At 47.3% G+C, this 27,157-nt stretch overlaps 1 protein-coding gene across 1 annotated transcript in view; it reads right to left on the bottom strand.

Moving 5' to 3' along the window:
- Positions 1 to 27,157, bottom strand: part of ABCA12 (ATP binding cassette subfamily A member 12) — a 79,537-nt gene that overhangs the window by 2,841 nt on the left and 49,539 nt on the right. Inside the window, exons 30-51 of the mRNA XM_066553296.1 lie at positions 25,496 to 25,714; positions 24,669 to 24,865; positions 23,896 to 24,056; positions 22,952 to 23,176; positions 22,029 to 22,167; positions 19,999 to 20,251; positions 18,312 to 18,398; positions 17,418 to 17,511; positions 15,823 to 15,950; positions 14,863 to 14,950; positions 14,297 to 14,402; positions 10,922 to 10,976; positions 10,065 to 10,242; positions 7,836 to 7,951; positions 6,942 to 7,101; positions 5,407 to 5,675; positions 4,173 to 4,383; positions 2,564 to 2,673; positions 1,874 to 2,018; positions 1,611 to 1,745; positions 720 to 823; positions 388 to 480 (exon numbers count right to left, since the gene is read on the bottom strand). Coding sequence (XP_066409393.1) covers positions 388 to 480; positions 720 to 823; positions 1,611 to 1,745; positions 1,874 to 2,018; positions 2,564 to 2,673; positions 4,173 to 4,383; positions 5,407 to 5,675; positions 6,942 to 7,101; positions 7,836 to 7,951; positions 10,065 to 10,242; positions 10,922 to 10,976; positions 14,297 to 14,402; positions 14,863 to 14,950; positions 15,823 to 15,950; positions 17,418 to 17,511; positions 18,312 to 18,398; positions 19,999 to 20,251; positions 22,029 to 22,167; positions 22,952 to 23,176; positions 23,896 to 24,056; positions 24,669 to 24,865; positions 25,496 to 25,714 — 3,273 coding nt within the window. The remainder of the gene's footprint in view (positions 1 to 387; positions 481 to 719; positions 824 to 1,610; positions 1,746 to 1,873; positions 2,019 to 2,563; positions 2,674 to 4,172; positions 4,384 to 5,406; positions 5,676 to 6,941; positions 7,102 to 7,835; positions 7,952 to 10,064; positions 10,243 to 10,921; positions 10,977 to 14,296; positions 14,403 to 14,862; positions 14,951 to 15,822; positions 15,951 to 17,417; positions 17,512 to 18,311; positions 18,399 to 19,998; positions 20,252 to 22,028; positions 22,168 to 22,951; positions 23,177 to 23,895; positions 24,057 to 24,668; positions 24,866 to 25,495; positions 25,715 to 27,157) is intronic.

Raw genomic sequence — 27,157 nt, 5'->3', positions numbered from 1 at the left:
TCCTTTGAGAGTGCTGCACAGCCTCTTTAGGGAAATCTAATCCAGGCATGGTGCAGCTTGAATGGGGTCAGGGTTGTTAACCTGGAGTGAAACTTAGTAAGAAGCTGAGCTATTGTTATAACTAATAAAACCAAAGCTCAGCCCTAATACACATTTCTCATTTGTAGCAGTGAACAAAATGCTTTGGGGGACGCATTCTAGGAAGACAGGCTGTGAGGGAGTAGAAAGTGCATTAGTTAACACAGAATTTCAGCAGTGTATGAGGGACATGAACCAGGAAAAGTCATTGCTTTGATAACACAGGTCTCATGTTCGGAGCACTCAGAGCTGTAGGTCAGTAACTCCAGAGGCTGTTCAGTGAAAGTGAAATAGGTTCACTTTACTGACCTGCTCTTGATGTGCTGCAAAGAGCCAATGCACTGGAAACTCCCATTCACCATGATGGCCAGCCTGGTACACAGGGCTTCACACTCCTCCATGCTGCCAAACCAAAAAGAAACTCTAGTTAGTCATTGAGAAAGTATAAAAATATGGTTAATACCTGGAGAACACCATGGATCTTCCCTAAAGTGGGTCTCTGTGGACACCACATTCAGCCACAACAAACCCCCAAACCTGTCACAGCTTGGTGCCCTGAAACTGTGCAAGGACCAGGGAGGGATGGGTCTCTCCACACTTCTGCTGACCCCAAAAAGGGAGGCAGAGCAGCCCAGCCCTACCTGTGGGATGTGAGTATCACTGAGCATTTGTTCTGCACTTCCTCACTGATGATTTTCCAAAGGTGGCGTTTGGCGTTTGGGTCCATTCCAGAGCTTGGCTCATCCTGTTGGGAAAGACAGGACTGGATGGAAATTTGCACTCAAAAAGTAAACAAGCCTGGGCTCAGGCAGCAGTTTAGTATAGAGAGAATTCCCCCCTCCTATTTGTATTGAGATTTTTTTTATCTCCCAAAGCAGCAGGAGAACTGGCAGGTGGTCAGAAGTAAAGGCAGCACTGCTGGGCTCAATAGAAGTTGGGATAAGGGATAATTATTTCCACTAGGTATCCAACTTAATATTGGAAATCCTGCTCACAGAGGTCTGCACACATTGAGTGCACAGCAAGTGGGAAAACTGCACAAAAAGGTAGGTTTTACCAATGGGGTAAGCCCATGGAAGAACTAGAAATTCAGAGTGAAAGACAAGACAGGAAGCCAAACCTAGAAAAGCAGTCATGTTCTAATCCTGAGGAAAGTGCCCCTTTTGCTCTCCTACAGTTTTGGAGCCTTGGCTGCTGCTTTTCTTGCAAGGCTGTGCAGGTAAGTTGATAGAAATAAAAGACAAGACAGAGCAGAGTTTAATTGGCAATTTTGACTTTGGTCTAATTTTGACTTCTGGAAGATGCTGCCAGAGAAACTGAAAGACTTGCCACTCTCTTATGCCCTCAAAGAAAAGATGACTGTTTGCTGGAATCTGAACTTTCCTGTGATGGTTTCTGTTGTCAGGCCAAGTATGGGCACATGGGGAGTGTCCCTTAAGCTGTGCCTGAGGAGGTTTTGTGAGACTGTCCAAGCTCTCCTGCCTGCCCAAGGACCTGCTCCTCTTCCCTCTCAACAAGACCCCATTTCTCACCAGCAGCAGAATGGATGGGTTGCCAATGAGAGCCAGAGCAGTTGACAGTTTCCTGTTGGTGCCATAGCTGCACATAGAGGTGACTCTGTCCTTGTAGGCCATCAGGTTCAGCCGGTGCAGGAGCTGCAGTACAACCTAGGGAACAAGAGTTCTGCTTCCACAACATGCCCAGCCCATGGATTACCACACATGGATCTACTGAAGGACTGATTTAAAGGCTCCAAATGACAGAAATGCTGCAAGTCAAAGCCTTTGTTACTCACTCCCTTGATGTCCCCCTCTGGGATGCCGTGCAGCCGAGCGTAGTAGTACATGTGCTCCTCCACGGTCAGCAGGTCATCCAAGGCATCCTCCTGAGGACAGTAGCCAAAGAGTGACCAGTGGGCCTCACTGATGTCATTCAAGGACCTGTGGAAGGAGGTGGCACATCACTGGAACCTCACTGAATTGCCAGTGCGCTCTGGAATCAAACAGGAGGGAGAAAATCCCTTTCTCCTACTCCCTACCCACCTCCCCAACCCTTGAAGGAAAATGCAGTGGATCTGCAGAGCTCCAGCTTTCAGCCCCCCAGTTCTGCAGAGGCTGCATGTCCAGTATGTAGCTCTCCAGTTACTGCCAGCACAGCTGCCACCAAGCCTACACCTGGTAAGGAAAGCTTTGAGGTGAGCCCTGCTGGGCTCCAGGTCTGGCTTAGAAGTGGGATCACACTGCTGAGGATCTGAGCCTGATCCCATCTGCAATGGGCTGAAGTGGAACAAACACCTCTAAGCAGCAAATTGCAAACCCCTAGGAAGCAACGATGTGACATTCAAAGGATGATTTCCCTGGTTTATTTACTTTTGCTCTGGTTTGAGTGTTTTATTTCAGGCTTTTACATTTCTTTTCCTTTCCCACCCAGCCTTAAAAACTGCTCTCAGGTTGATTTGCTTCCCCAGAAATCATATCTTCCGTACCCAGAGTGATCCTGGACCCGCAGCCTTCCGCTGGATGCTCCAATATCCCCTGTCAGCATCTTAAAGATTGTTGTCTTTCCAGCTCCATTCACACCAAGCAAGCCAAAGCACTGGGAAAGAAAAGTCAAAATGTAAACATGCTGTATTTGGAATGCAGAAACATTGCTCTGAGATGGGTGCTCAGTGCACCTTGGCCCTTCTTTTTCCAGCCCCTTGAGCAAGATGAACTGCCAGAGGAACTCAGAGCATGCCAGTGTTATAATGGAGGTTGTTTATGGTGCAATATACTCCAGCTTATATTAGCATCATTTGTTTAATGTGGTGAAGAACCAAGGATGTGTCTCCAGTAGAGTCAATCCTTTTACTGTGAGCTGCATTTCTGCAGGAGCTCAGGCCCAAATCCCCATCAGCTCATCTGTGCCAAGCCTCCCCTTGACAGGGACAGAGCTGCTCCTGGGAATGGGGTGAGTGAGGTTTGGCACTGGTTAAAACCTTGATCAACACAATGGTTTTGTCACATTGTATCACCAAAGCACTACCTTAATAAGATGAAGAATTGTCTCCCTGTAGTGTAGTTCCAGCATGTCACGGTAAAATCCACATTTTATAGCTAAGGTTGGAGATAGGCAGTTGTGTGTTGCATCAGCCATCTCCCTTGTGCTGATAATTACTGTTATTTTGCCATCATTAGTACAGACCAGCTGATGGGAAAGCCCTCCTGTGCTGGGGATGCACAGCAATCCATGGCTCTTCCCCACCTTGGTCCATACAGGAACAGGATCTGTGCACAGTCTGCAGTGCAGGGCCACAGCTCCTGCTTACAGGTGGGGAATGGTGCCCTGAATCCCACCAGCATCAGGGTGAATTTTGCTAGAAGTCAGAGACCTCAGTGGCAGTCCTGGCTTATAAAACATCCTCAGCCATAAAGACTAGCACAATGTCCATGTGAGGATGCTGTCCTTTCATCTCCGTGGGACCCAGGCAATTAAAATAAACCAGGTGCCAAGGATCAATTCCAAGCTTCCCCACAAGGTGCACAGCGTGAGGTACAATCTGGTCTCCAGTTTCCTCTGGATATCAGAGGTGCTCTGTGTACTCCTGTCTTTTCATTTCTCAGGGAGGCAACTGCACTGACATGACCAAAGAATGTTGTTTTCTTTGGAGCTAATTTTAGGTCCTGATTCATGAAAATGTGTGTTCAGCTGGAGTGATTTGTCTTCCCCTGATGGGAAAACACAAGCAGATAAGCCTGACTCACCACCTCCCATGCAGTTCAGGTGAATAATTCCAGCTGGACATGTTCTGCTGTCTTCATTTACCACCTGGTGATCCCCAGTGACCCCCCCCCCCAAGACTGTACTGTACAAACAGAGCATGCAGACATTTTGCTCTGAATGTAGAGCTCCATCAATCCCCATCCACTTTCCCTCCTTCTAGGGCCTTTAAACTGTCACTTGATGTCCCAAATGCACCAGGAGACTTTTGTCACTGCTGTAACCCCAAGAATCAATAAATGAGGCAAAGAAAGGAAAAGACCAGAGCAGAACAAACAATTACAGAAGGTGGCAGTGACAGGGGAAGGTGCCTGCAGCCTTTTCCCCTCACTCACCTCCCCAGCAGGGATGCCAAGGCTGATGTTCTTCACTGCTGTGATGCGTTTGTGAGGGAGGTGGTAGATCTTGGTGAGGTTCTGGAGCTGCACCACGTCGAAATCAGCTTTGCCAGACTCCACCCGGCTCCTCTCTGCCTGGACATCCCCATCCTCCACGGCCACAGGGGGCAGAAGGGAGGCTTTGCCATGGACTCTGTCAAACAGGAACCTGGGGCAGGGCAGAGAGGGACTCAGCCTCCGGTACCAGCCGGGATAGATCCCAGGGAGCCTCCCTGTGAGACCCCAGGGCATGCACACAATACTCAGATATACAGTTTCTATTCTCTCCTGGTATTTGCTCCACCCAGTGTTCTCTTCCTGCCTGGTTTTTTCCCCTCTTTTTCAGTAGATATTCTGGGCTGGAGCAGGTCCTGCCTTGTGGACAGCTCCTAATGCAGGTGACAGGGATGTTCTCACTCCTCTCTATGTGCACCCAGGGCAGAGGAGATGGGGAGAGCCAAACAGGAGGCTGTCAGTAGAATGACTGCCCTCATCAACAGCTGAGCATCCACCCACCAAGCCCCAAATCCAGGGCTGCAGTGCCAGCCAGCACCAACTACCAGGGCACTCTGTAAACTACACCTCTGCTTGTTAATATTCTAATATTAACTGAGAGAAAACTCACTCCACATTCACAAATTGTCCTGGAAATTATGTGCTGCATAATTGCCAGGGATGGTGCATGAGCCCAGAATGAGACCATGGAGCTGTGCCTGGGGCTGTTCCCAGTGAGGCTCCAGATGTTACTTAGTGTCACAGACATCTCTTATGGAAAATCCTTTCCTTAGGATTTTTTCTCCTGAGAAGCAGAGAGGCCTCAGGAACAAAATGTAAGCAATGATTATCTGCTGCTGTGGAATGGAACAGGTGGGTCTGTGATTGGCCCATGTGGGTTGTTTCTAATTAATGGCCAATCACAGCCCAGCTGGCTCGGACAGAGAGTCTGAGCCACAAGCCTTTGTTATCATTTTTTCTTTTTCTATTCTTAGCTAGCCTTCTGATGAAATCCTTTCTTCTATTCTTTTAGTATAGTTTTAATATAATATATATCATAAAATAATAAATCAGCCTTCTGAAACATGGAGTCAGATCCTCGTCTCTTCCCTCATCCTCGGACCCCTGTGAACACGGTCACAACTTAGGACTTAGGCTCCAGATGTTACTTAGGACTTAGGCTCCAAATGTTACTTACTCCAGGACCTTGTTCCAGACTCTCTGGACCATCCTGTCATGCACTGTGAGTCGAATAGCAAAGAACACAGTGCCCTGGATGAACATGGCCAGCAGCTTGGATGTGGTCTTGTCCAGCTCAAAGGTTTTGTCAGGGTAGTCCACTCCATAGGCTCTTAAGAAGCCCAGCAGTGCCTGATCCTGAGACAGTTCAATCAAGCCATAGCCAAAGCAAAATTGTGGGAACAGGAGGAACACATGCCTTAAATTTTCAGCAAGATCATGCAAGCCCTGGAAAAAAAAAAACAAAAACAAAGAGCAGCACAGTCAGTCACAGCTTTTATTCATGGAATAAATTCATAGGTTTTACTGTGGGACTGAAGTGTAACAATTACATTGGGATTTGCCTGTGTCTCAGCAGAGATAAATTGAGAGCAAAGAGCTCTGCAGACAGCTCGTTTCACAGGCACAAGGTCATAAAAGTCAACAGGCAGCTCTGAGGTTGTGATCACCCATAGTAAACAGCAGCCAGTTCCCAGCATGGTCCCTGCTGCTGCTCCAGCACCCTGAACCCACTCAGGAGCCAGAGCTGAGTCCTGCCACTGTGCCCCCCTAATCTGTCCAGCACAGCCTGCTCCCCTGGAGCACTGCCCTGGCTGTTTTCCTTGGACAAACATCTCCATAAAACAAAAGATTTGGCTTTTCTAGACATAGAAGGGCTTTTCCAGCTAATTCACAGCAGAACAGCCCAGTGCAGTCTCACAGTAAAGAACTCTGGTACATTTCTAGCAGAAGAAAGGATTAGTGCACAAAGCAAACTGGAGAGGCACTAAATTAGCATGGAAGAGAACTGACTCCCTGCCACTAGGGCACAGAAGGATGAAAGGTGATCATAATTGCATATTCCTAAAATCCAAGGGGTTGCTGAACAAACTCTGCCCAGACAGAGAGAAAAATCCAACCCAGCTATTGTAATGGCTCTCCAGAAAAAAAGAAATCTAAGTGTAAGGTGTGCATTTTATCCCAGCCATTCTCAGGCAGATCTCACTTTAAGAGAGGGCTTTACTTTAGGGAATCATCACTGTCTCTGGGTTGTTTTTCATCCTTGCAGGGAGAAGATGACTGCATTACAGACTGGAATGACAGACAGCTGGTGCTGGGTTAACTGCAGCACATGTCAGACTCAGAGCAGTGACATTCAGCTGTCACTCCCCACAGCTCACGCTCAAGAACTCAGCAATGGTTTGAAGTGTCCATCAACAACTTCTTATCAAGCATCTCCACCACCTCCTGCCCTCCCCATCTTCCATCACCAGGGTGGTTATAAACTGTCCTCAGTTTTCTCCCTCTCTTTTCATGTTCTCCCCTCTGTCACCATCATTTCCTTCTCTGCTGGGGGTGCAGATTTACAGACCAGCAAGATCCATTTGTGACTCGTGTCCTGTCTGTAGGGAGCCCCATGAAATCCTGTGGCTGTGTCCAGCTGCTACAGACCTGATCAAAGCCACCAAGCCCAAAGGAAGCCTCCTGCTGGGTCACCACAGGGTCAGTACCTACCTGGTCTGTGGCCTTTTCCTGGGAGAGCAGGAACACAACAGAGTGCGTGATAATGGTGTTGATGCCAAAGAACAGGTTGACACAGACATAAACAATGAAGGCCATCCCTGTTTCCTTGAAAAGCCCAGCCAGCAGGTACATCCAGGAAAATGATGCATATCTATAAATACCAACAGAGCAGAGAAAACCATGGCAACTCAAAGGCTACTTTGAAAACAAACCACTGAAGACATCAGACAACACAGAATCATTGGATGGTTTGAGTTGGAAGAGAGCTTAAAGCCCATCCAGTTCCACCCCCTGCCATGGGCAGGGACACCTGCCACTAGATCAGGTTGCTCCAAGCCCTGTCCAACCTGGCTTTGAACACTCCCAGAGTTGGAACACAACAGTTCTGTTTTGGCATGTAATTACATTTCCACATGATAGAGCTTAAAGAAAGGAAAAACACCTTTGTGTCTGTTAGAATTTGGAGAAAAGGTTTATGAGATGTACTTTGAACATGGAACCCCACCTGAAAACAGAGATACTGGGCCTGGAGGATTCCAGTCTAAGTTTTCCAGAATTGTGCTACTGCTGTTTATTTTGCTCTCTGCTATTAGAATGCTCTTGAACTTTGCAAGAGGTCAGCAAGCATTTGCATATAGCTTGGGCTGTTTCTGGGACCTTGGAGATTTCTATATCCTCACATAGGGATTGCTTTGAATAAGGCAGGCATGACAACAATGCTTCACATCCCTGCTCCTGGAAGGAGCAACTCAGTCACTGTTTGGGAAGGGCAAGTTGAAGAGAAAAGCCCACATATTCCCCCTTGGATCTCAAACTGCAGCAGCCTGCAAGAGCCAGTTCCTTACCCTGTGCAGTGATATTTAAATAACTAAGCTCCACACTTACCCAAAGAGCAACAGCAGAAGAAATACTGCCACTAAATTACTGTTGTTGCAAAAAGCTGGGATCTGGAAGGCTGAAATAACTCCTACTGAGAGTCCAGTAGGGACCATAAAAAGTACCTGCAAAATGATATTTAAAAAGTGTTACTAGGACAACAGTTCTGAAACACCTTCCTACAACCATACAGCAGAAACAATGCCAGGACTGAATCTGGTCCCACAAATGCAGCTTGGTTTGGTTTTTCTAGGGAAACCAAACACAGGTGGGCTCTCAATTCCCCCAAGATGAACTGCAGATGAATTCCCACAAAGCCTCTTTGAATAGGCAAAGCCTCAGCACTGAGGAGAGTGGGCAGAAAGTACCTTAAAAAAAAAAGGTTGTGAATGAAAAATACCCCTCTGGGTTTTCTGTTAGCCTTGCAGTCAGACCACTTCACTGTGCCCTGTAAATCTAGTCTTTATAGGGTTGAGTCAAGCCAGAGAGTTACCAAAGTCTGCCTGGAGAGCTCCCTCCCCTCCCCAGCTCTGGGATTTAGCAGAATTTACTGGCAGGGATTCACTGAGAAATATCAAGTTGCCGAGAGCTCTGGATTAGTTTCAGCCCGCTGAATACCGACTGTGCAAGGGCTCCGGGGATTTTGCCACAGGCTGATTTACAAATATGCAGGGCTGGAGGGAGGGCCCGGAGCGGGCAGGCAGGCACAGAGCGGCTCCACCCTCCCTGCAGTGCACTGCCGAGCCAGGCTGGGGCCACGCTGCCCTGGGACCCCATCCATTCCTCCTGCAGGGCAGGGCATCCTTGTGCTGCTGCTTTGGGACCCCATCCATTCCTCCTGCAGGGCAGGGCATCCTTGTGCTGCTGCTTTGGGACCCCTTCCATTCCTCCTGCAGGGCAGGGCATCCTGTGCTGCTGCTTTGGGACCCCTTCCATTCCTCCTGCAGGGCAAGGGCAGGGGATCCTGTGCTGCTGCTTTGGGACCCCATCCATTCCTCCTGCAGGGCAGGGCATCCTGTGCTGCTGCTTTGGGATCCCTCCCATTCCTCCTGCAGGGCAGGGCATCCTGTGCTGCTGCTTTGGGATCCCTTCCATTCCTCCTGCAGGGCAGGGCATCCTGTGCTGCTGCTTTGGGATCCCTTCCATTCCTCCTGCAGGGCAGGGCATCCTGTGCTGCTGCTTTGGGATCCCTTCCATTCCTCCTGCAGGGCAGGGCATCCTGTGCTGCTGCCTGCACTCATCAGCCCCTCCAGGCAGGCACTTGTGGCTCACATTCCCCTTGGGATTCCAGCTGTTGGTTCTCCCTGCACCAAAGAGGGTCAATCACCCAAATGCCCTTGAGGATTTCCTGTTTTGGGCAGCAATGGAATCACTGGGATTTTTGGCACTTGCAGATCTGCAGCAGCAGCAATGTGTTGGATAAGTGGAGCTGGTCACCACTGCAGCCCAGCTGGCAGTGCCCAGGCTCAGCAGCTGAGCTTGGCTGCACTGCCCATTCCCTGTGTGAGGGTCTGACACCTGCACCACAGGGAATGCAGAACACACAAAGCACTTCAGCCTACAGACACTCCAAACATTTTTCCCCTTGGCCCAGCAATGTTTTCCAACAGTGCCATGAACCCTCTGCACCAGGAGGAAACAACTTCAGGAGGAACAAGGGCACACCTATGCCAGGGAATAGTGCTGGGAGCTCAGCAAGGCACATCCACGCAGCACTGTGAAAAAGAACTGCTCAGGTCCTGCAAGGCTGCATTTGTAGCTTTTCCTGGCTTAAAAACTTTATAACACAGACAGGATTCCAGCCAGAGGTGGGGTTTTGCCCAGCAGGGCTGTGTCAGCTGAGGGATGCCTGCTGCTGTAGGATCCCAGAGTGGCTGCAGTGGCTGTAGCCTCGAGCCCCAAAGCCTCACCCCAGATGTGTGGAGCCTGAGTGACAGCAGATCCAGCCCTGCAAGCTGTCAGAGCAGCAGCTGGGTGCTGGGATGGAAATCAGGCTGCAGCCTGCTCCCTGCTGCTCCCATATAAATGTGCTGGGTGTTTTACACACACTCCAGAGAGCAGGTCTTGCTTGGCAGACTCCAGTGCTGCAGCTCACATTTAATCCTCCCCGGTGCCTTGGAGAACAATTACTACACAACACTCTTGGTAGCAATAAGAAGAACTTTAAATAAAGAACTTTTTTTCCCCCCATGGTGTGTAATGCTCCCCCTGGTGCATTTAGGAATGTGAATTATTTACCAGATCATAAACCAAGTTGGTCACCCAGTAGGTTGTCATCCCAATGCCTGAAATGTGCTGCAGCTGCTTGGCTTTGGTTTGGTGCTCCTTGACCATGTAGAGCACAAAGCTTGCTGTGGTGATGGAGTAGCCCACCAAAACAGACATGGACACTATGATGTCCAGTAAGCTGTTGAGCCTAGGAAAAAAAGGAGAGAAAGATGAATTTGGTGAGTGAAAGTGGCAGATTCCCCTCACTGTTGAGGCTCAGAAGGAATAAGGTCCTGATTCTGGGACAGATCTTTTATAATCCTGGAATGGTTTGGGGCTGGAAGGGACCTCAAAGCTTATCCCATTCCACCCCCTGCCATGGGCAGGGACACGTTCCACTACCCCAGGCTGCTCTAAGCCTGTCCAACTTGGCCTTGGAGACTTCCAGGGATGGCCTCACTCACCACCCTCACAGAGGAGAATTTCCTCCTTTCTTTGCTCCCTGTGCTGATGGCAATGATTTCCAGCAAAAGGGACTCACAGGACTGAACTGGAGTGCTGGAGTGGAAGGGCCAGAAGGAAAATAATGCCATTATTATTATTATTATTATTATTAATTTATATGCCCAAACACACAAAAGTGTGAGGCTGTAGCTGTGACTTCCAGATCTCCATGAGATCCTGCAAAAAAACCCCCACAGGAATCCCCAGCTCTGGTGGCAAGTAGGACACTATTCATGAATAGGGGGAATGAACACAAGTGAGAACAGTTTCATCACTTAGAGAAGGATATCCAGTAATTTAGGCTGGTTTATGGTTTGCAATAAGCTGGTTTGCTCCTTTTAAAGCTAAAAAATTTCAGGCAGCAGCCAAATGAATCTTCTTACATTACTTGTTCTTGACTCTGTCCTCCAGGATATGGGTGAGCTGATAGGAAAATACCTATGGGAGGAAAAAAAGAAAAAAAGAAATTGAAAATGTGTCCAAATTAAAGCTTCCTTCACCAGCTCCTGCTATTGATAACAATATAGAAAACTGAGAGAAAAGAGAAGAAAAGCAGATCAAAAGTGTTTCTGCTCTGTCATCTCTGTGTGATCTTGGGCAGGATTTTGAGCCTCCTCCTTTTTCCTAGGATTTCACTTGGCTGCAGAGCAGATCTGAAATTCAAACCCTGGGCCTGTTCCTCCAGCTGTGTGGCTGCCAGCCCCATTCCCTCCCCACACTCAAATCAGGCACTGTGGGGCTGTGCATTCCAGCTCAGACCCCTCAGCACTGCCACCTTCCAAACTGATGGATGTGTTCTGCTTCAGAGCTGCTGTCTGCTGATCCCACCTTGTTCCATTTGTTCTTTTATCACCAGCAACAAGTCCTTCCCTGCTGCCCTCCTCTACAACTGCTACCTGCCTGTGATAGATGTGTTTCTCCATATGGGATCTCTGGAGGTGAGAGCAGAAACCCAGGTAAGCTACTTTTGCCCCCAGTGTGGCACTGAGTTAATTCTGAACTGTTCTGTCTTAAAAAGCTAGGAAAAAGAATAAAATAAAGAGTGTTTTGATCAAAGTCACTAGCAAAAATTTAATTATCACACTGATAAGTCCCTATGATGTTTTAAAATGGGTTTGTATCAGGCCCAAACTTCAACTGAGAAATTTTCTGCTTATGTGCAGGTATCTTCAGATGAGGTTTCAGCACTCCTTCTCCTAGCCCAGAAGCCACTAGCATTGTTCATCACAGTGCTTCTGCCATGTCTGGAGGCATTTTGTGCCTACAAAAGCAAAAGGCAGAGCATGGAGGGGCTCTGGTGGGCCAGTCCCAGCCTCCAGTGCAGGTCTCTGCCTTGGCCCCACCAGGATGGCAGCCCAGTCCCTAAGACTCCAGAGCCTAAGAAAGGCTCCCATGTTTATGTGCCTAAAAATGAGGCTCTCAACTCATATTTTGACACCTAAGAAAATGCCTCAGGGAGTGCTGGGGGACTTCCAGCTGCTCTAAAATTCAGAGATTTTCTATACCACGCCACCTGTGGAATTTAAACTCCTCACAGCCAGGTGGCAGACCTTAGGAATGATGTGATGAAGAATTATCCTTGGTCATTTTCCCTAAGAATGGGCACACTGACAGGGGGGACCAGAAGGGAGGAGCCTGAGGGTTTAGCTGACCAAATGCCATACTGAGCAAATGAATTTGAAAGGGAGGATTTAATTAGAAATTAATTTTGGAGGAAAAAATAAAAAATCCTGCCCAAACCTCAGTCTTGTCATCAATGAGAGAAATGGGATTAAAATCCTGGACTGCTGATAAAGCCATACAAACAGCCAGGAAATGTTTCCCTTCTCCAAAAGGGAGAGAGAGAAAGAAAGATATTGTCTGTCTAATCTGTTAATACTTCACTATAAAGCCATTTTCCTTTACTGCAGCTTAGGCTAGAAGTCAAAATTTCCATTTCAATGCTTCCTCCTTTTTTGTTAGCTGGGATTGAGAGAAGAGAAAGCACAATATACAGAAGTCAAAAGCTATTATGACTTGCTTAGTGACAGGGTAAAAAGCTTTTTATGTATTTTTTTTAAATATACCCAGTCTAAGTCAAACCTCTAAAGCAGGACTGGCACCTCTTCCTGACTGCTGAAGTGACAACACACTTTTATCTGGCCATTTCAATGGCTCTTAAACCATCATTTATTTGTCACAACAACAACTCCATTGAGCTGCCAGGAGCATACCCCACAGAACGTGCCTTCAGCTGTGTCTCAGACTGGATTTACTCCACCTCAGGGGAACCAGCCTCATCCACTCATTTTATTTCTCCCCTTCTCTGGCTTGGGTGATGAGTGGGAAGCACAGAATTGTCTGTCTGGTCATTTACTACTAAGCATTTCTTTCCAAAAACACCTAAGCAGCAGGATAGATGGAAAAAAAAATACCTGCTGCTATTCTTTCCCCCTGAAAGAACTGAGAATTGCTATTTTGCTGGTAGAAAACTTTCCCTGTGAAACTTTCTGGCTGTTCACAAGAGCTTCCTGCCTTTGCTCTTTGCTCTTTCCCAACACAGCATGTGTTGGGAATAGAGAGGCTGAACAAGGAGCTTCACTGCTCAATAATTCAGCTGCTCTGGGATGTTGCTGCTGCTGGAAGTGCCTGGCTGGGGTCTCCTCTCTGGCAGCTCTGTCATGTGTGAGCTGAGGGCACACTGCAAACCCCACAGGGGACAGCCAGGACAAGGCTCTGGTGTCACTCCCTGTGAGCTGAGCCTGGCTGGGAGGGAGTCCCAGTCTCACTGGGAAGCACTGGGGGCCACTTGTGATCAGCATCTGCTGCTGCTGGAATTTAGGGTGTCACACTCAAAGCTTCAGGCCAGGTGCCTGGATCCATTACAGCTCAATTCAGACATGTCCTGTGAGCCAAGAGACACTGCCACCTGTCCCTGTGTCAGCAGGGACAGCAGCCCTCTGAGGTGAGCAGGGCTAGGCCTGGCCAGGACGTGGCTGGAAGGGCACTGCTGCTCCAAGAAAGTCAGTCAGGAGGGTGTTTCTGCACACAATTGCTGCTCTTGGCAGAGCAGAGCCCAAACACCTCTGGGCAAGATTTTTCAAGATAAATCTCTCTCTTGTCTCTGCACCCTGTGGAGGCAGACACACCTGCAGACAGGTTTGTGCCCACACTGCACATTGAAAGGGGCTAAATTGCAAAGGGAAAGGCAAGGTGCCCTGGTTTACCAGCAGGAATTTGGGTGGCTGCAGTGTGGTGTGGAGGAGAAGCTACAAGGACCCCAAATGGATCTGTGTATGTCAGGTGTCATAGGAACAACACAGCTGAAAATTCTGTTTCTCCTTTAATCTCTCCCTCAGATGCCCACACACCCTGGGCTGCTCTCAACACAAGGGTGACATATTCAAATTTCCCTGTCTAACCCATCCCTGGAGATGACCTAGAGGAGCTTTTCTCTGCATAACTGATGGGCACCTATCAGAGAGAGCCCTTGCAGTGGCACATGAGAGGCAATAAATCAATCAGCAACCACTGCCATGTCTCAGATGAAGTGTTTTATGTAGGAGCTGGGGCTCCCTGTCCAGCTCCCCTGAGCCTCTAAGACAAATGAACTTTGTGATTTATTCATGCTCTTGAATTCTGTTTTGGAAGGAATTGCAGAACAGTGAATAAAGAAAAGGCCTCACTGAAGTCAAGGTAAGTGTTATCATTGATTTCAGCAGAAGCAGGATATCCCTCCAAAGGGGAGAAGTTATCTGCTCCTGTAAAGGGACACTTACCATATCTGGAAGTCTCATTTTTTGGCAAGTTGGCTCGAAGAATGAAGTTGTTCAAGCTGTTGAGATAGGCTGGGAGGCTGTGATAACCCTCAGGATTGTACCACACCTGCACACAATTGAGAAATTGAAACAGTTTGGGAGTTATTACTGACAACATGTTGGTTTGTCCTGTTTCACTTGTGCAAACCACCTCATATTTTAGCCCTGGTGCTTTACAACATTTTCACTGAGCTGAACCAGAGAAATGGGCATATCAGAATGTACCAGCCAGCCCTTGTTATGGTACATACATCCCCTCATGAGATAAAAGTGTTACTAATTGAGCTTTTCACCTCTGTATAATAAAATTATGACAGTAGAAAAATTGCCTCTGCTAGCAAGAGAAGTGAGACCAATCTAGAAGAATGGGGAGAGGAAAGAAAATGAACTGCAAGTCATCTTTGTCATGTCAAGCTGCAGATTTCAGAGGGTTTTGCCTTTTTTTTTTGGAATATCCATGAACTTGACGTTCCTTCTCCTGAGTCCCACACTTCCCATGCCAGGATGAGCAGGTGGAGGTTGGTTACCTTAGTCAGTGTTCTGTTGGGGGGCACTGGCTTGATGTCAAACTGCAGATCTGGTGTCAAAGGCAGCCCAAAGCTCCAGCCACCATACCTGAAAGAAAACCAGAGGGAAATGCATTGCTGCCCTCATCCCAAAGCTCTGATTGCCTTGGATGGGCCATGCCAACTTATCCCAGTGTGGAGCCAAGCCAGCTCTCCCCTGGGAGCCTTTCTTTGGGGGAAAGCGCCCCCAGAAGCTTGGCAACCTTGTCACAAAGCTGCTGAAAGGCTCCCTTTGAGGCAGATCCTGGAGCCCAGTGGACTCCTGAGCTGTGTGCCTGCCACTCTGGGCTGAGATGCTGCTTCTGACCCAGGAGATGAGCAGCTCAGTTTATCAGTGGCAGATGGACACATTTCTTGCCAGCTTTAGTGGCAGGTGACCTCTGCCCCAAGCCCTGCTGTGCAGCTGCCTGGCAGAGAGCTCAGACACACCCCACAGCACAAGGAAATGCTCAGACTCTGCTCTCACTGGAATGGATGCACTCCTCCAAGTGAAGCTCTCAATGAGACTCTTCAGAGAGTCAAATCTGGAGGAAAATCTCTCCCCAGGGTTTACTTCATGACAGACTGTGTCAGATTTTCCTCTTTTTAAAGATTTGATTCATACAAAGGCTTGTCTGCAGATGCAGCCCCAACATGCCAGCTGATTGACACGTTATCCCCAGGCTATGATCTGCTGTGTCAAGCACAGCACTTGCACGAGCCTTTAGCTTTTTTATTTTATTTTTTATCTTTTTTATTTTATTTTTTCTTTTTTTTTCTTTTTTTTCTTTTTTTTTTTATTTTATCCATGATTGCAGGACACTTCAGCTCCTTTCAGCAGACTCTAAACCCCCACTGCCCTGCCACCACTTCATGCAGAGGGGATGTGGGATGTCCTGCCTTGCTCCCAGTGCCTTTCAGCACAGAGGGAGGGGTTTGTACCTTTTCTGCAGGAAATCTTTGGTGGTTGCCAGGATGTAGCTCTCCACATTGTGCCCTGTCACGTTGTAAAGGGTCCTTGTGGAGAAGGTCCTCCTGTGAGGGGGAGTGTAGTTTGTCTGTGGACAAGTCTGAGGGGAGACAAAGAAAAACTTTAGTGTTTGTGTTTTAACTAAAAATCACCACATTAGGACAAGACTGAGAGCCTGCCATGGCAGCATTCCTGCAGAGGCTGCTCCTTCCCAAGCCAGGGTGCAGGAACACACAGCACATATCCCTGCACACTGTCCCCAACACATTCAGGGAGGTGCTGAAAAACAACCTCTGCTTCAATCTACCCTTCAGTTCTCCTGGCATCAGTGAGACCTTGAAATGTGCTTCATGCTATGGAGGAAGATTTTGGCTGAATTAAGGCTGATCCCACTTAGCAGAGTGACTGCACAGACAACTGCAGAGGGCAAAACAACTCACAGAGCAGAAAACTCTGTGGTGGCCTCAAACTCTCAACTTCCATTTCTCAGCAGCTACATTCTACATTTCTGCTTTACTGTCAGTCACTGGAAATGTTTTCCTGGGCTTCAGAGAAACCTTGAATTAGTCCTGAATATATAATTTAACATGCTGAGGGCCAAAGTCACATCAGTGTTTCATGAGGTTGAAGTGCCCTCCCAGACAGCATGTTGGCTTCTTCCTTCAGCTCATCCATAACAAAAGCCCTGGACTCCCCCATTGTGCATCTGTTCATCTGAATACACAAAATAGCTTCCTCCATGCTGAGGAACACCTGCCTGTGCCTGCTAGAGGTGAGAATCAGCTTTGAACATTTTCCCAACTTGCTGGAGAAATTATGCCAATACTTTTAATGATGTGAAATTAGGTGTATGTCCAGAAAACTGCACCAAATAGCTGCATTTTAAAGAATGACTAGAAACATTCAGCTAAGTACATCCTTTATGTTAAAAGGCGTCACATGGTGCCATGAGTTTATTTGCTATGGCAAAAAGCTGAGGACTGGTGAGCAGCACTGGAAGGAGGAGAGCTCAACCCCAAACTAAACTGTAAAATTGTAACATCCTTGGGCTAGGATCTGCTTTTTTCCCCATGTGCAGGCAAATCCCAGCAGTGCCCATATCTGGCTCTGTAGGTACCACTGTAATGCAAATTATTATTATTAATAATTAATTTTTAGAACAAGGAGCAGATCTAGACTTTGCATAAAGTTAAATTCTGAAGAGCAAGCAGCAAAAATAGCTGTGATTTTATATACTGAGAGTGTTTGTATAAGATGAAGTCTTCCTCTTGAACACATGCTCCCCTCTGTCAAAAGGGACAATCACACAACACTCAAAACCACCATTAAACCTTTTCCCACCACGAGGAGCAAAGCAGGGATGTTAGGATGTGAATATTCTGAGGATGCTGTCTCTTACTGGTGCAAACAGTGGTTTTTTGGCAAGTTCAACAAGGCCAAAGAGAGACAGGAGGACTCGGAAGGCTGAGTCTCCCTTAGCATCACGCCAGCCCAAAAAACCACTCCCAGCAAACAAGGCCCCCAATTATCCCCCAAGCCCCCTCACTTTTGGGTTTATCCAAGTTACCTGGATGCCATCTGTACAGTTGCAGGCAGAATATTTAGTTCTCTGGTTTCCACTGGTAATCCACTGGCCAAGCATGTCCTCTGTTAAACACTGCCTGAAAAGGAACACATTTTCCTCTGAGGCTCTCTGGGCTCAGGTGTGCAAACGAAGCTAATTGCTGTCATGTTTAATGACACCAAGGCTGGCAGTTGGGCAGCTCCAGCAGAAAAGCAGAGCTTCTTGTCAGCTCTGGGTGGTTCAGGGAATCCCCAGCCTGCTGCTGCCTCCTGTGCCCCTTGGCAGAGAGCCCTCCCTGCTGCTCCCTGTGCCTGGATTCGCTCAGCTATCAGATGGAATCCAGGCACCACTTCATTCCTACAGTAGACAGTGCAAGGAATTGGCACTCAGAGGCCAAAAGCATCTGAAACCTGCCCAGAAATAAGGGCTATTGTTGTGGCAATCCCTGGGCACTCCTGTGATGGGCTGTATTGCCTGGGCAGTCACTGCAAACACTCAGGGTAAATATTTGCCTACACGAGCATTCAAATCTGCTCAGGACTTTACCATCCTGAGAATTTATCTGCAAAGCCCGAAACAAACCAGCCCTCATGGCACAGCTTCTAGATAGAGGTACCAAACACTGTGCTGAGGACTTGCTGTGTGGGCTCATGTTATAATTGGAATTATTGGGGCGGCAAGGACCACTTCCCAGAGAGGAGAATTGCTCATTTTCCTCCTGGCATCCTGCCACCACCAAAGCTGCTTCCCTATCACTCCTAATAATGCAGGAGTCCGATGCATGAGAATTCTGCCCATGATCAAAGATGGTTATTAAGGTCTAATGGCTAATAGTGTCATGCCAATTCTCTTGCAGGTTTGGAGTTTAAGTGGAAAAAAACCCCAAGAAGTACTTACGAATTGCTTTCGTTCATGCACGTGTTATCCGTCCCAGGGAAAGCCAGCATCGAAGAAACTAAGGCAGCTGTGGTTTCGTTAAAATTCCTAAGAATTAACAAAGAAAAACAGAAAACAGGAGAAGGTTCAAAGAATTTCCACTACCAGAGTAAAAAGTGTGTTTGAATGAAACAGGATTTAAGATGTTGAATAATTGAGTATTTGTGGAAGTAGAGCTGAAGGACATGCGGTACGTGAGGACAGTCACACAGGTTTAAAAGGAGCCCTCATCACCTCAGCCACTCCAGGGATTTGCTGCCTCTAGATCCAAGCAAGATACTTTTGGACAATCAAATTTCTCTTTATGGGAAAAAAAAAAAATCTACTGCAATTTCCAGGCACTGCTTGCAGCCCTGGATCAATCAGGTCTCTCATCTGTGACATCCACTTGGTTCAGACCATTCAAGAAGATTGTCCTTGGTTCTGCCCCAGCTCTCCAGCAACAATCCAAAAGGAGAAGCAGAGAAATTAGGAACAGAGGTTTCAGACATGCAATTCTGACTCATTCCCCCATCTAGCAGGACTGAAGTGGAAAGGTGTGAGGAATCCTGGGAAGAACACCTAGAGCAGATGGCTTTAGAGCTAAATTCTGTAATTCTGACTTAGAGCTGAGAAGGAAGGAGGTTCACAGCATGAAAACCAAATGATACCAATTATAGTTGTTTTGGTAACAGGATTTTTAAGGAGAATGAAATCATTCAGTGGTGGCATCCCAACAACCCTGGAAAAGCACATGCTCTTCCAATTGTCTGTGGGCCTTGGACCAGCAGGGCCTGACCAGGAAAGAACATCCTGTGCTAATAGAGAGGAGGGGAATGCTCACAAGAGGGATAGAATTTGATCCCAGAATTGCAATGTTGGAGGCAACTGATGTGGGTACCTCATTTCACACTGGAGGAGGAGCATATATGGATACATTAAGAAAAACTCTGTGGCTGCTATGGGGCTGAAAGACTCCAATGGGAAACACCAAGAACATTCCTCAGACATTTCATAGTTAAATCCAATTGACAGGTTGTTTTTCTGAAGCTTTCTGGTCTGAGCCAAGCCATGTCCTCAGAGATCCCTTGGGAACAGGGTTTCTCTGTGTTGTCTGCACAACATAACCACGTGTCCTATGTGCTGGACACTGGCTGTGCTCAGAACTAACCCTGAAGAGCTCATTCTGAACTGATGCCTCTGGTTTTAGCTTTTATATTTTTCAGATTCTGTGCTGCTTTAGTGTGTAGTACTGAGCTTTATATTAAGGGATAGTAAGCTCTCTTCACAGAGTAGGGAGACAAAACAATTCCTTTCCTAGCTGGGGACCAAGGACAAATGATCCAAATCTCAGGCCCAAGAGCATAAACGATATGGAATAAAGAGAGAAAAACCAGAAGGATGGGCCTTCATGGGCTGGAGCTGTAATTTGACTCCAATATGCAAATGGACCAGAACTTATAAAAGTGAGAGACCCCGTGACTGGTCATCTATTTTGTGACCATTTGGGATCCATCTTGGGTACAGCCCTGGCTGGGCTCTTGTGCTGCCCAAGGTGGATCCATTGAGGCCTTTTAATAAATCCCTCCTTTATTCTTTAACTCTGTCTGGCCTCTGTTCCAGGTCAGCCTTCACAAGGCATCACTGGGCCCCAAGGAGCAGCACTCACCCAAAGAAGTCCGCCTGGTCAGCTGTGCCATACAGGGAGGGGGACAGAGGCAGCTCAGGGTACTCGGTCTCCTTGGTCCTCAGTGTCCCCAGGCCCATGGCAGCCATCACAAAGAGCACGGGGAGGATGACCTGGGCGATGAAGCCGCGCACGTCCCGCCGGGTGTGGTGGAACCTCTTGATGAACAGCGCTGAGGTTCTCTTCAGCAGCAGCGGCAAACCCCGCAGGCTCTTGGACCTGATCAGCAGCTGGTCTGGGCACAAAGGATGGCACTGGGTCACGGCTCTGCATTTGTGAAATGCAGGGAAGTGATGGGTAGGTGGGACCTGATCAGCAGCTGGTCTGGGCACAAAGGATGGCACTGGGTCATGGCTCTGCATTTGTGCAATGCAGGGAAGGAAGTGATGGGTAGATGGGACCTGATCAGCAGCTGGTCTGGGCACAAAGGATGGCACTGGGTCATGGCTCTGCATTTGTGAAATGCAGGGAAGTGATGGGTAGGTGGGACCTGATCAGGAGCTGGTCTGGGCACAAAGGATGGCACTGGGTCATGGCTCTGCATTTGTGAAACGCAGGGAAGGAAGTGATGGGTAGATGGGACCTGATCAGGAGCTGGTCTGGGCACAAAGGATGGCACTGGGTCATGGCTCTGCATTTGTGAAATGCAGGGAAGTGATGGGTAGGTGGGACCTGATCAGGAGCTGGTCTGGGCACAAAGGATGGCACTGGGTCATGGCTCTGCATTTGTGCAATGCAGGGAAGTGATTGGGTAGGGCACTCTGGGAGGGTATTTAGCTTCTTGCACAGTTTTACAGATGGCAAATCCAAACTACCAAGGTGGAGCAAACACAGGATCAGGTGTGGGACAGGATTCCAGTCATAAACTCATGTAACACCAGTATTTTGTTAAATGTGAAATGTGTACATGTAGTGACCTTCAGTGTGAGACCTTGCAAGAGGAACACAGGGTTCCAGGTGAGATAGGTTATCTACATCCTACCTACCCAGCTGCAGCTTACAGAGGAAACATATTTTTCTTTTAGATTTGCAAGTTGAAATTTTTCATCGTTTAAAAAGCAGGTCCTCAGAAAAATAAGTAATAGAATTAGACCTGAAATAAGAAAACAAGGACAAGCCACTGGGCCTCTTTTATGGACAGGTTTTGTGGCATACTAAAAGCAGAGCCAAATCCTGTGCCAGCTATTCTTCTTTATGAAATATTAACCTGTATAATACACCATGAAGCAAATCCTTCTTAGCCTTTTTTAAGGGTGAAACAAAACACTTTTCTACATGAGTGACTGTTTACAGTAACATTTGCAGTGCAGGTCAGCTTTGAGAAGGACAAAAATACCTCTGTGTTGTCCCTTGGATGCCTTCCTGACTATAAATAGTGTATTTATAAGTACAAAACAGTGTTTCTAACCCAAGAAAGCCTTGCAGCCGGGTATGTCTCATTTTTGGGTTGGGCCACCTTTAGGAGGTCTCAGACACCCAGGGATAGTGCTGTAGTTTGGGTCTCTTCTGAATTTACCCCACTGTCTGCTCCCGTGGGCTCCTTTACCAAACTGCAATGTGTGGGTCCCAGCAAAAAGCAGCAAGGAGGACCCAGCTCAGAGCTGTGCTGCTTTTCCAACAGACTAAAGGATTTCCACTAAGTTTCTTTCCAATTCTACTAGTTATAAGGAAATAATCCTCTGCATCTATTACAACAATTACTTTCAGAGGTACACATTTACTCTTTCACCCACATGCTGTATTGATTAGATTAAAACCTGGATCAATTTAAAGGAAGGCAGATGCAAACAAAACCCCTTTAGTAATTTACTCTGTGATTCAGACTATTCCAAAGCAGGGGATCTAAAGGACTGATGAGTGCTGTATTTCCAGTGATTTATAAGTTTTGTGATTCCTGGCTGAGTGAAATGTGGTTTTCAACAAAGAAAGAGGACAGGGAGCTCAAATCAGTCCATCTGTCAGTGTTTGCATCTGCAGTAAATCTGGAATAAACCCTGTAGGTGATTGAGTACCATCTCTTTCTGTGAAGGTGTCTGTGCTCACAGACATTTCGTCACCACCAGTGTGACCACTGACTCCAGGCAGCTGATGGGGCAGCACAGCATCTTCTTGCTGGTCCTTCACCAGCTCTTTTGTCAGATTGAGGAACACCTATAGAGCAAGAAAATATGAAGGAAAATTTGTCCAAATGACTCCATTTACCAAAACAATTACCAGAATCCACTCTCCTGCTTTGTAGCTGTAGTTGGTGCAGCAGTTATGTACAATAATCCTCTTTCTATTCCCTTTGTGCTCAGTGAGAGAAATTAACTTTTTTTTCCATAGAAAATTGTTGACAACTCCTTGTCAGTTCCTGGCTCTGTTCTGCTGCAGCAGTGGAAACTCAAAGTGGTTTCCCTGGATTATTCACCCTCTAGCTCCTGACAATCCCACTGCCTCCATGCTGGCAGTGTGCAGTCATGGCACATGGGACATGATGTACAACTGATTCTTGCTGCCTTAGGAAAACATCTTAAAAGAAAGCAAGGAATTCTGAGCAGGAAGATAACAATCTCCCTCCTTCCCTTCTGCAAGACATGGGTCATCACTGCTCATCATTTACTTTTTATTTCTGATGCAATTAAATGTGTTTATTTGACCAGAGATTTCCCATGGGCAGAAAGGTGCCTGTGTTACTCTCTCCTCAGTCAAACTCCAGTGCCTCATTTTTTGGGGAAAACATCAAAAGGCTGTCACAGCCAGGTGAGACAGTGTATTAGTATATGTATAGATTTATAGATGCACCTACACACTCATGTGTACCTCAGTGTAACCCCTTCCTCCCTGCCTGAAACCCTCATGGAATTCCCAACATGCCCAGAGAGCAGAGCCACACAGTGCTGTGAAATGAATCTCCATGACATTCCAGCAAATCCAGCAGCTCCTGAGCTCATACCTCTTCCACAGTTGTGTTGGAAATCCCATAGCAGCCCAGGTGGAGATCATTCAAGCTGGTGTCCAGGGCTCTGAGAAGGGCCTGGTAGGCCCCTGACACTGTGGACTTGAAGGGGGGAAGCACATACACCAGCTCTCCACCAATATCCTCCTTGAGATAAGCCTCTGGGAGATAGGACTGGATCAAGGAGGTCACTGCTGCGGTGTCACATTCCTCTATCATGTTCTGAAAAAGGAGGAAAACACTCTGGGGTCACTGAGAAGGCTGCAAGGTCAACCTTCCTCCTGCAGGATGTAGCCCAAATCCTGTCCCACAGCATAACTGGTCAGTGATCTCAGTCCAGCTATCCAACATGTCAGAATAAATATCAAAAGCAGATGAAAGTGGGTTTCTGGCCTTTGAAAAAGGGATGTGTGACAGTCTCACATCTTGGTCCATCCATAACCTCACCAGGTTGGGCTGAATCAACTACTTTGCAGTGCTAGAGTTTGTAGTACAACAGAGCTGAACATGGCTGCCAGCCCAAACTCACTCTTTTTCCCATGAAAAATGGGGCTTGCTCAAGGGTCTTTTTTGATTTGCTCTGTCTCCAGTGCCAGCAGTCTGGAAGAGGGGCTGGTCTCTCATGGTACCTGTGTGTGCTGGGGCTACCAACAGCACTGTAATAAATGCTAGCAAGAGCAGAATTCCCCGCTCCTTGCAAGCAGAACACTTTGCCCCAGGCCAGAGACTATGGATGGGCTCTTTCCATCTGCTTTATTCCTCACATTCTGCACCCTTGCCTTTAACCTTCAAGGAGACCCTGTTCTTTTTCACCAAAGCAGAGCACTGACATTGCTGTTTTCCCAAGGCCATGGAGATCACTCAGCTCCTGCCCATGCATCCCTGATGACTCCCTTGGAGACAGAGCTGCCAGGAGCTCTAGGACCAGCTCAGACACAAACCTTCTTTTTGGTGAGGGTCAGGTGGTAGCCATCCCCAAAGGTTTCCTTCAGGTAGAAAGGTGAGCCACAACATTTGAGCCCTCCATGCTCTAGGAAGGCGATCCGATCGCTCAGCACTTCTGCTTCATCCAGGTGATGTGTGGAGAGAATGATGGTTCTGCCTGGAAAACACAGTCACCACAGAATGGACACCTGGTTTTATGGCAAAGCTGGATTTTAGAAGGATTTGGGTTATTTTCTTTTCTTCCTCAAAAATTTCTGTGTTTCCCTACACAATGGTATCATCAATATAGTGGCAGGGGTTCCAGAGCCTCCCCTTGCTCTGGATCAGCCCATGGCAAGTAAGTCCACATTGTTGAACCAACACAATGAATGTTTATAGCAATTTTATCACATTCTGATCAGATCTGCCCTTATCTCAACAGTGAGACAGCTGAAAGCCTCACTGGATGAGGGAACACGGAGTATCAGGTGAAAATCAACTGCATTTTTTGGGTAATTATTAGTGAAATTGGATGAAAGGAAACAAGAGAGACAAATTTTACAGTATCATAAGCTGTGTTCTATGGGGAAGTTATTTTTTAAATGACACTGAATTTACAGAAACCAACCAGGATGCACCCTCCAGAACTGCAAAATTCCAGTCTCCCAAATTTTTTTCTCTCTCTGGCCTCCAAAACCCACAATTCAAATCCACTGGTACCATCTTTGTAAAGTGACACACATCACCTTTGTCCCTCTTTGGAGGGCAACATCTCCTCTCATCACAGTACCTTTCTTATTCTTGGAGATGATTTCCCAAATGCTCCTCCGGGAGCACGGATCCACGCCCGTGGTTGGTTCATCCAGAATCACCACCCTGGATCCCCCCAGGAGAGCAATGGCTATGGATAACTTCCTCTTCATCCCCCCTGACAAGGTGCCAGCCAGCTTGTGACGATGGCTGTACAGCCCAGTCTCCTTCAAAGTCCTGCAAAACAGAGGGAAAACAACCCCCAAAAGTTGTCCTTCAAGCAGGGAATCTGAAAATACCTGAAAAAACTGTAACTGGAAATGAAAACCTGCTCAAGTATGGACCGCTCTGCTGAGTGGTCACATTGTAGAGTCACCCCACAGCTCAGTCATTGGGATTTTCATTTAAAACATTTCTGAAGATGTTTTCAAAGTTTTCATCTGACAAGTCAAGGTTAAAGGCTCAACCCCATCAACTGAGACACCAAGATCCAAACTCCCTGGGATGTTCTGGCTGCTTCATTTCTCTGCAGAACCAATAAAGCCAACATCATCTTTCTGACTGGTTGATTAAATCTCTTCCCAGGGCAAACTGTAAAGCAGCAAGGAGTAGCCCCTTAGGCCTATAAATTCATCTCCAAATAATTGCCGCAGCAGCCTGTAAATCCCCTGAGAAGAGATATGGTTTTCTTACAGCACAGGTATCAATATATTCCTCTAGTCAGAGCAAGGCACCATTTGAACCCTAAGCTGGAGCTGCAGCACGACCTCCAATCCATGATTTTGAGCTTTGCAGGGGCAGTGGCACCACCACACAACTATTTTGACAGTCCTCTCTCCCTTCTCCCACCCCCTGCTACTTTTATACCTCTTCACTTCTTGGTAGAGCTCTTGTTTGCTGCAGTGAGGGACTTTGATGTAGCCATAGAGCAGCAGGTGCTCCTTGGTGGTGAGGTAGTTGAAGAGCACGTTGTGCTGCATGCACACCCCCATGTTCTTCCTGATCACCTCCTGGTCAGTCCTGATGTCTTTGCCATACACAAAGATTGTGCCTGATGATGTAGGGAACAACCCAGTCAAAATAGATCTGAAGGAAAAAAAAAACAGAAAGGGGAAGTTAGAAAAAGGAGGAAGCCATGGGTAATTTTTTTCATGTGGCTTTGGAGCTGTCACCACTTCCAAGGTTTTCTTGTATCCCCCTCCCACTCCTTCCAGCCAGACACCACTGCCCACTGTGTGCCATGCTCTGGCAGAGCAGAGGCAAATTAACACCCTTGTTCCCCTCTGTGGGATTGCAGGGCCAAGCTCCAAGCTCACCCTGGCTACTCCTCCCCTTGGCTTTTACCTGCTGCAGCCTCCCTCTCCCTAGGTCAGACCCATATGCCACACACTCAGGAATGCCCTTGACTTCCAGTTTAATTACTGGGAATTCCCAGAATGCAGTTACTCCTTATTCTCTGAGGTTTGCCTGGAGTGCCCACAGGCCCTCATATTGTAACCACAGCTGAGACTGAAAACCACCTTTTCATCTGACTAATCCCAGCAGAGCATGCAGACCTGATTTCACTGCCATTATTCATGAGAAATGGGAGAGGACTTCTCAATGAGACACCTCACAGTGGCAGCACTTTCATCTACTTCAAGCAAATAATCACCACCAAGCAGGAGCTGAGTCAAACTCCCTCTGCTCAGAATAACTACCTGCACATTACAGCTCATTTTTGGTGCTGTCCTGCAGGGACTAAAGGGAGAAGATGCATCTCAGACCACCCTTCACCGAGTTTTTCTTCTCTCCTGGGACTTTAAACCATCATTTAAAGGCAGAAATTTGTGACCTTATTCAGGATTTGAAGCCTCTGCTAAGTTTCAGGAAGGTTTTATACTTTTCTGCACATCACCTTTGCTACATTTTGCAAACAGAATATGAGGTGAATTGATAATAAGCTGAGGTGAAGCACACATCTGTCTTACTGATTTTGGCTCTTCTGAGGCTTCTATTTATCAGCTTCATGGTCCTTTCAGAGATATGGACATATATATCAGTGGAGAAATCAAGTTCTACAGGTCTGTTTTAGTACTGTTATCTAACAAGTCAAATAATAATTTATAAACAGCAAGGCTGAAAGGCCAATGCATTAATCCCCTGCCATTCCAGCCCAGCCAACACGTGACTCTGTACAGCTGAAGTGTATCTTTATTAAGTTTTCTTGCTAGCATCACTTCAGCTTTGGTGTGTGCATGAGCTCCCCACGGGTTCCAGAACAACCTAACCCCAGGCCATGGAACAAAACACCTGAACAGCTGCTGTGCTGTGTATCCCAGGTATCTCAGCAGATTAAAAAGCATGTTCCTAAGCAGAAAAGGACCTTTTAGAACCTAAAGAATTCTAACAGATGAAGGCACTCCTGAGGTCATCCATGACCAAGATGAAACTACAGGAGGGATTTGGCCTAGTGAAGCACCTTCCTTAGTCTCCCACTGCTGCACAGCCCAACTTGCCCTCTTGCTCACCCAACCACACCCCACAGGC

Source organism: Molothrus aeneus, chromosome 7, assembly GCF_037042795.1.
Source record: "Molothrus aeneus isolate 106 chromosome 7, BPBGC_Maene_1.0, whole genome shotgun sequence".
Lineage (NCBI taxonomy): Eukaryota > Metazoa > Chordata > Aves > Passeriformes > Icteridae > Molothrus > Molothrus aeneus.
Note: the sequence above shows the minus strand (reverse complement) of the source record. Positions and strands in the feature narration are given on the sequence as shown.